At 44.9% G+C, this 7,621-nt stretch overlaps 1 protein-coding gene across 1 annotated transcript; it reads left to right on the plus strand.

Moving 5' to 3' along the window:
* The first annotated feature begins 804 nt into the window (after window positions 1-804).
* Window positions 805-5,653, plus strand: LOC121188024 (poly(A) polymerase alpha-like). The gene is made up of 12 exons (XM_041047514.1): window positions 805-984; window positions 2,124-2,205; window positions 2,341-2,450; window positions 2,538-2,600; window positions 2,702-2,813; window positions 2,964-3,053; window positions 3,181-3,319; window positions 3,551-3,634; window positions 3,742-3,851; window positions 3,979-4,063; window positions 5,301-5,372; window positions 5,539-5,653. The coding sequence occupies exons 1-12, from the start codon at window positions 805-807 to the stop codon at window positions 5,651-5,653; spliced, it is 1,242 nt and encodes a 413-aa protein (XP_040903448.1).
* The last annotated feature ends 1,968 nt before the right edge of the window (window positions 5,654-7,621 follow it).

The raw sequence follows: 7,621 nt of genomic DNA on the forward strand, positions 1-7,621 counted from the left end.
CTACATCCTCCAACACCTGGATGGTCCCAACACCTACGGCTCCTGTTCCTGGACTACAGCTCAGCCTTCAACACCATCAGGCCGATGAAGCTCACTGAAAAGCTGGCCGACCTCGGAATACCAACACCCACCCGCAACTGGATTCTGGACTTTCTCACAGACAGACCACAGGTTGTGAGGATGGGGAGGAAGATCTCTGCTGAGCTTACAGTGAGCACAGGAACCCCACAGGGCTGCTGCCTCAGTCCTAAGCTCTTCACACTGTACACACATGACTGCACAACCACACAGAACAACACAGCCGTTATAAAATATGCTGACGACACGACCGTCCTCGGCCTCATCAGAGGGGGAGATGAGTCAGCATACAGGGACCTGGTGCACAAGATCACGGTCTACGGTGACGATAATGATCTTGTGCTCAACCTCGAAAAAACAAAAGAACTCATTCTGGACTTTAGGAGACGGGCGCCCCCTCTGCAGCCACTCACCATCAAAGGGACTATGGTGGAGCGAACCGACAGCCACAAGTTCCTCGGCCTGCTCATCTCTGAGAATCTCAGCTGGGCCAAAAACACCACATTGGTAGTGAGAAAAGCCCAGCAGAGACTGCACTTCATCAGAGTGCTGAGGAAGGCGGGACTTGGACGCCAGCCGCTCATCCAAGCCTGCAGAGGACTCGTTGAAAGCATCCTCACCAATGCCATCACAGTATGGTACGGCAACACCACGCTGGCTGAGAGGAAGTCGCTTCAATGAGTCATAAAAGCTGCAGAGAGGGTCACTGGATGCAGCCTTCCAACCATGGACTCAATCTACACCGAGCGCTGCAGACGCAAAGCACAGAGCATCCTGAAAGACAAACACCATCCAGGTCGTGCTTTGTTTCAATGGGTGGACTCAGGCTACAACCTGAGGCATCGCAGGCCGGTGAGCATCAGTGCCCACAGAACCCGCCTCCACAACAGCTTCTTCCCAGCCACTGTCAGAACAGTGGCACAGGACATTAAGGAGGGAAGAAGCTACTACATAGCATAACCCTGTCAATGTGCAAAAAAACGTCAAAAACAATCTGTTATCACTATGTGAATTATGTCCTTATATTCACCATGTGAAACAATTAAAAAATATTCTAAAATATTTGCAATATCACCATGTGCAATATGCCTGTTAAGATCACCATGTGAAACATCACATACAGGAAGTGACAGTGTGCCTCTATTAGGCACCTAATTTTCTTAGTTTTCTTAAGAATCTTCCAGTATTTTAAGTGCACTATCTTGCTCTTCTTTTGTATTATTTATTTCTTGGTTATTTTATTTTATTTCTTATTTTATTGTATTATTTTAACCTTAAGCTTGACTCTGGGGAGGGATGCACAAGAATTCCAATGCACATGTACTGCAGTGTATCTGTGCAAATGGCAAATAAAACTCTATTCTATTCTATTCCTGCACTGACCTTGAGTCATTAGGTCACATGACCTGGAAGCTATTGAGCTTGAGAAGTATGCACTGAATGTTCAATAAATGAATGTAGCTGGAATGTATTAAGTGTCCAAATTATTTAAAACAGTTTGGTAATTCAGTGATAAATGAGCCTGCCTTTTATTAGGTGACCTTTTTCTAGAATTAAATGACACTGATTTATTGCAATACAGGGCATCATATATTGTTACTGTATCGATATCATATTGAATCGTGGCGTACTGCACTGTATCGACGTACATATCATATCGTGACCCACGTATCGAGGTACGAATCTTATCGTGGCAGCCTTCACGATACCCAGCCCTAGTTTTTACTGTGAAAAGAATAATCAGTTAAACAACAAGCTCCTCTGTGACTGAAGTTAATGCCATTGGTAGAGCACATGAAAGAGGACCATAACATGCTTTAGCTCAATATTTGAAAATGCTTTTTCTGTTTTATTTACAGAGAGAACGTTGTCAAGCAACTGGAGTCAGTCTACAAAGACTGGCTTAAAGAAATGTGTAAAGAAATGGTAAGAAATTGTTGGTGAAATCTTCTGTGCTGTTATTTCAAAAGTATCTTGGAATGTGACACTGAAAACATTTGATTGCACAGACAAGACACATTGATTGTTTTGCTTTTTGATTTTAGAACTTACCTGAAGTTGTTACTGACAATGTTGGAGGTAAGATCTTTCCTTTTGGCTCCTTTCACCTGGGAGCTCACTTCAAAGGTAATTAAGAGATTCAGGCACATGCAGCACAGGTTCTCTGAGTGGTGGGATACTGCCTCTGAGAGTGTATGGTGAAGATAATGGTCTATTTAAATACAGACTTTCCTCTCATATGAACGTGTGTTTCTTTGACAGGTGCTGATATTGATGCCCTTTGTGTCGGGCCTGGATTTCTGGAGAGAAAAGACTTCTTCGCCTCCTTCTACGAGAAGCTTAAAGCCCAGAAGGAGGTCACAGACATACAGGTTTGACGTACAAGTGATTTATTGTTTGCACGTCAAAGGATATTTCTCACTCTAGTACAAGGGACTGACAGTTTCTTTTGTCCTCAGGCCGTGGAAGAGGCGTTTCTCCCTGTTATCAAGCTGTGCTATGACGGGACTGAGATAATTTGTGCAGAGAAATAACTAAAAACTCTTCTGTCTGCTGTGTCCTCAACCACATTTTTGTTTGCATGTGCCATGATCATTGTTTTTGTGTTTTCATCATTTTCTAGGTGGACTTAGTCTTTGCCCGGCTGCTGCAGAGGTCCGTTCCAGAAAATCTCAAGGTTTGCAACAATGAGCTCTTGAAGAACCTGGATAAACTCTGCGTCAGGAGTCTCAATGGTAAGCATCAGATTAAAGTGCAGTATTACCTGACAGCTGTAGTCATTTTCCTTTTGTTTATGACTGTGTACCAATTAGTTCATTTGTGATTTGCCCATTTTCACTGCATCTGTTTATATATGAATCTTTGTTTTCATTCTGTTTTTATAGGCTACAGAGTGACAGAGGAGATCCTCAGCCTTGTGCCTAATGTGTATAACTTCAGGCTGACTTTGAGAACCATCAAGCTGTGGGCCAAACGTGAGTTGAACTACACAGGACTAGTTCATGTTGTTAGTCACTTAGGAGACTGTCAATAGGTGGACACGTCCCCTTACATGATAATTAGATGTTTCCTTCATTTTCTCCTCCTCTCATCTCCCTTCAGGTCGTAACATTTACTCTAACAAGCTGGGCTTCCTGGGCGGTGTATCGTGGGCCATACTGGTAGCCAGGATTTGTCAATTATTTCCAAATGCCATCGCTTCCACCCTGGTGATCAAATCTTTCAAGATCTACTCAAAGTGGTGAGTTGTCCCAGCATTTCTGGTGGTGTCCTTGTTAAATGTAAAAACATCAATGCTTTCCTCTTAAAATGCAACTTTCTCAATTTTTGAAAGGCAACTAGAAAAGAAAATATTGGGTGCTTTTTCAGTTTACTTCATTGTCTCACTGTGAAAATGTAGCTGCATGTTAATGCTTTGTAAAAAGTTGTAGACGAGGAAGAGTGGATTTGAAAAGCTTGTGTTTTGTGTCAGGGTGTGGTCCGTCCCAGTTTGCTTGAGGGAGGTAAAGGACTGCCGCTACAATCTTCCTTTATGTGACCCCAGGGTAAGGCCTCAGCTAAAGCATTTTTACTGAGAGTTCAGGCTACAATCATAGAATCACATCAGCTGCTGAATTATCACATCTGAAACTCAGGGAAGCTGAAAATCTGTGTCCTTCCAAGCGACCACTGCCACATAATGCCCATCACTACCCCGGCATACCCACAGCAGAACACGTCCTACAACGTGTCTCCCTCCACCTTCACAATCATAACAGAGGAGATCAAACGGGGTATGTAGTCACGTAGCTGACAACAGCTAATTGCTCACTGCACTGTGGGCCAATTAACCCTTAACTGTGACAAAGCTGATTTTGTTTTTACTTTGACTTAAACAAGCTTTCTCTTCCGTATTCACAGGCCACGCCATCGCTCAGGACATTCAGCAGGGAAAAGCCACCTGGTCCAAGCTCTTTGAGACTCCAGAGTTTTTTCAGAAATACCAGCATATACTGAGCTGCCTAAAGATCAAAATAAGGACTCACATGCTCACTGCTTTCTAAAATATGGACATTTCTTCCAACATTGTTTTTCATTGTTTATCATTTAGATATTTTTAATATATATCCTCTATCCTTCTTTCTGATAAACCTGGAAGACCCATGTAGCTGTGGCTTTAAAGGAGCCAGAGCTTTACAGTTGATGGTTCTTGTTATTTTTTTTAATGAAGATATTTCTGTACATAGTGAAAAAAGAAAATGTCTATACTCTGGTTTGTTTCAAATGATTTTGTGTTGTGTTCTGTATCATATGTTTTATTCTAAATTGTGTCGTCTTAAATGAATGTGTGTTTGCACATTGTGCTTTTTAGGGTGTGACATTGTATTGGTTTATTTTGATTTGTTTCCTCACAGTAAGCTGCTCAGGGCAGGTTCACTGAGTGTTACATAATGAAACTGATATGTTGTTGTTGTTGTTTTGAATGAATGAATGTGCTGACAGGTTTTTGCTGTTTGCTGTTATTCATTCAAAGTGTTGACTGAGCTCTGTTCAAGCCATTTTAGAGGAGGTGGATCATCTGTTTGTTTCCCTGTGGATTTATGGCGTGTTAAATGGCGTCTCTAAGCTCTTAATATGCTGTTGCAGGCTTAAATGTGCTTGGTCTTGAAGCTTGAATGCTGATCGTTCTGATTTATTTGCAAACCAGGTGTTATTGTTCTCTTCTCTTGCAGTTAATATAATGTCTCTGTTTGAATAAATCTGACGTGTGTTCTGATCTCACTTTTTTACTTTGAGGAAGTGACTGAAACTCTTCACAATCTCTTACAATCATTTGGTGACAGAAAGACCAGAACAGGCAGAAAATCCTTTATATGGCTTGTGATTATATTAGTTATTAGCAGCTGTGTTCAGCTTTTGATGTGAATTTTTAAAAGTTGCATTGTTGAGTTTTGGCATTAAATACACAATCACCGATCGCTCACGTTTTAAAACAACACAGTTTTTATCCTTAAAAACAGTCCGATTTGTGGATAATGGATCCAGTGAAGACTGGGATCTATCTTTGTATAGTGATGTTACTCATTGTGCTGTACAGTGACTTGACCTTGATCAGAAATGAACTCACAGCTCTCTGTGTTGGTAAAATAGAAATGATTATTCCTGTAGTGAGATCCCAGCCTGTGTACAAAGGCTCAATGCTGTGACATGTGTTGCCATCGTTCTGTCTCTTATGTTTAAAGGCATTACGTTCTGCTCCAAGCGACGTCCACTACAGACGAGCAGCATATTAGATGGAGAGTACAGAGAACAAAGTCAATGAGAAGCCATGTTTCAGTAAAAGCTTTTTTAGACAGACGGCTTCTTATTCATGTCTGAGCTTCTCTCTGAGAGAGAAAAGAGTTTTCATATTTTCTGTCCAGATACTTGAGTGCTTTGCTCTTTCTGAACATTATGCTTTGTTCCCTCTGACAGGACGAGCCTGGTGGAGTCTAAAATCAGACTCCTGGTGGGAATTCTGGAGAGGAATGTGAACATTTCCCTGGCTCACATTAATCCACAGCTGTTCCCTGGACCCAGGAAGAACAACATGTAAGGATGTGATTTTATGGTCCTATTTCAACTCATTGCAGCAGAAAGAAAGCGTTAAAGCACGCTTCTTCTTTTGGTATGTAGGTGTTGTACTGTCAGCTCATTGACCTGTGTTTCTGTCTGTTTCAGAGAGGGAGTGAGCACATCTTGTCATGGTCCGTAAAAAATGACTTATGTTTTGTCTCGTGTCTGTGTTGTCTTGTGGTTTCCTGTTTTATTTTGAAATTATTGCCCTTGTGTGTCTTGTCTCATTTTACTTCCTGCCTTTGTCTGGTTTCCCGCCGTTGTGATTGTTTTCCCCGCCCTAATTGTTTCCACCCGTTTCCCCTACCTGTTGTGTATATATAGTCTGCGTCGCCCCTTGTTCCGTGCCAGTTCGTCTTGTCCTTTCCAAGTGAACCAGCGTCTCTTTATCGTCCAGTCTCATGTCAGGTTTAGTGTTGTTCTTTTGTACTTTGATCTCGTTTATGTTTGCCTTGTTGCCTTGCCTTTTGTTTCAGTTTATTGTTTTCCTCGTAAAAAGTGATTTTGTGTTTTCCTCGTAAGAGTGATTTTGTGTTCTCCTCGCTAGAGTGATTTTGTGTTTCCTCGATAGAGTGATTTTTTGTTCCTTTTAACATTTTGTTTCATAGCGTTTGTTTCCCCGATAGGGCGATTATCATTTGCTACTTTGTTGAATAAATACTTCTTTTTGATTATACGTATTGGAGTTGTGCTTTTGGGTTCTGTCCTCGTTCAGTCGTGACAGAACGAACCGACCATTATGGACCCAGCAAACCCCATTTGTGTTGCTGATTTGAAGATCAAGCTCTTATCCATGTCCCAAGACCTTGCAGACATGAAAGAGATCAGTGGAGAGCTTTCAAATGTCTCCCGTCATCTGGATTTTGTGCTTGAGTTCCAGCGGCCGCCCACAAGCAACTGGGCGAGGAATTTGGCCTGGAAATTGCTCCGACAGCTGGTTTTAGAAAAACTCTGGTTGGTGGAGTTGTTTCCAGAGCTAGCTGAACCGATGGAGGTGTCCCTATCAGATCCAGCTCTGGTCGACACCCAGGGTTTTGCTAAGGAACTTTTCAAGTGTCTTGGGGGTAAGGTAAACTCCCAGCCAGCCTCCCAGTCAGCTAGCCTCTGGCCTACTAGCCTCCAGCCCGTCTCCCCTGTCCCTGCATCGGGGATCGTGGCCATGTCTCCAGTCAGCAGCCCGGCTGACACTTGCTTCACGTCTCCCGTCAGCAGTCCGGCCGACGCTTGCCTCATGTCTCCAGTCGGCGGCCCAGCTGACACCTGCTTCACGTCTCCCGTCAGCAGTCCGGCCGACGCTTGCCCCACGTCTCCAGTCGACGGCCCGGCTGACACCTGCTTCATGTCTCCGCTCGGCGGCCCGGCCGACATCAGCTCCTCGCCTCCAGTCAGCGGTCCGGTCGACTCCTGTTCCTTGTCTCCAGTCGGCGGCCTGGCTGATCCCTGCTTCACGTCTCCTGTCGGCGGTCCAGCTGACATCAGTTCCTCGTCTCCCGTCAGCGGTCCGGCCGACATTTGCCCCACGTCTCTAGTCGGCGGTCTGGCTGACACCTGCTTCACGTCTCCTGCCAGCGGTCTGGCTGACATCAGGTCCTCGTCTCCAGGCGGCGGCTCAGCTGACACCTGCTTCACGTGTCCTGCCAGCGGTCCGGCCGACATCAGTTCCTCGTCTCCAGGCGGCGGCCCAACTGACACCTGTTTCATGTCTCCTGTCAGCGGCCCGACTGACACTTACTTCACATCTCCAGTCGGCGGTCTGGCTGACACTTGCTTCATGTCTCCGCTCGGCGGTCCGCCCGACATCAGCTCCTCGCCTCCAGTGGGCAGTCCGGCCGACTCCTGTCCCTCGCGTCCAGTCAGCGGTGCTGTCAGCGGCCCGGCCGACTTCTGCTCCTCGACACCTGCTCCACGCGCCCAGCCGGCGGTCCGGCCGACACCTGCTCCACGCGTC

The sequence above is a fragment of the Toxotes jaculatrix genome, chromosome 2, assembly GCF_017976425.1.
Source record: "Toxotes jaculatrix isolate fToxJac2 chromosome 2, fToxJac2.pri, whole genome shotgun sequence".
In the NCBI taxonomy this organism is placed as follows: Eukaryota; Metazoa; Chordata; class Actinopteri; family Toxotidae; genus Toxotes; species Toxotes jaculatrix.

Bases quoted from the DNA above. Each gene is read 5' to 3' on its own strand.
- LOC121188024 (XM_041047514.1), top strand. From the start codon at position 805: ATGGACTCAATCTACACCGAGCGCTGCAGACGCAAAGCACAGAGCATC. The intron at 3,054-3,180 runs GTGAGTTGAACT...ATCTCCCTTCAG, and splicing joins CATCAAGCTGTGGGCCAAAC to GTCGTAACATTTACTCTAAC. The intron at 3,852-3,978 runs GTATGTAGTCAC...CCGTATTCACAG, and splicing joins AACAGAGGAGATCAAACGGG to GCCACGCCATCGCTCAGGAC.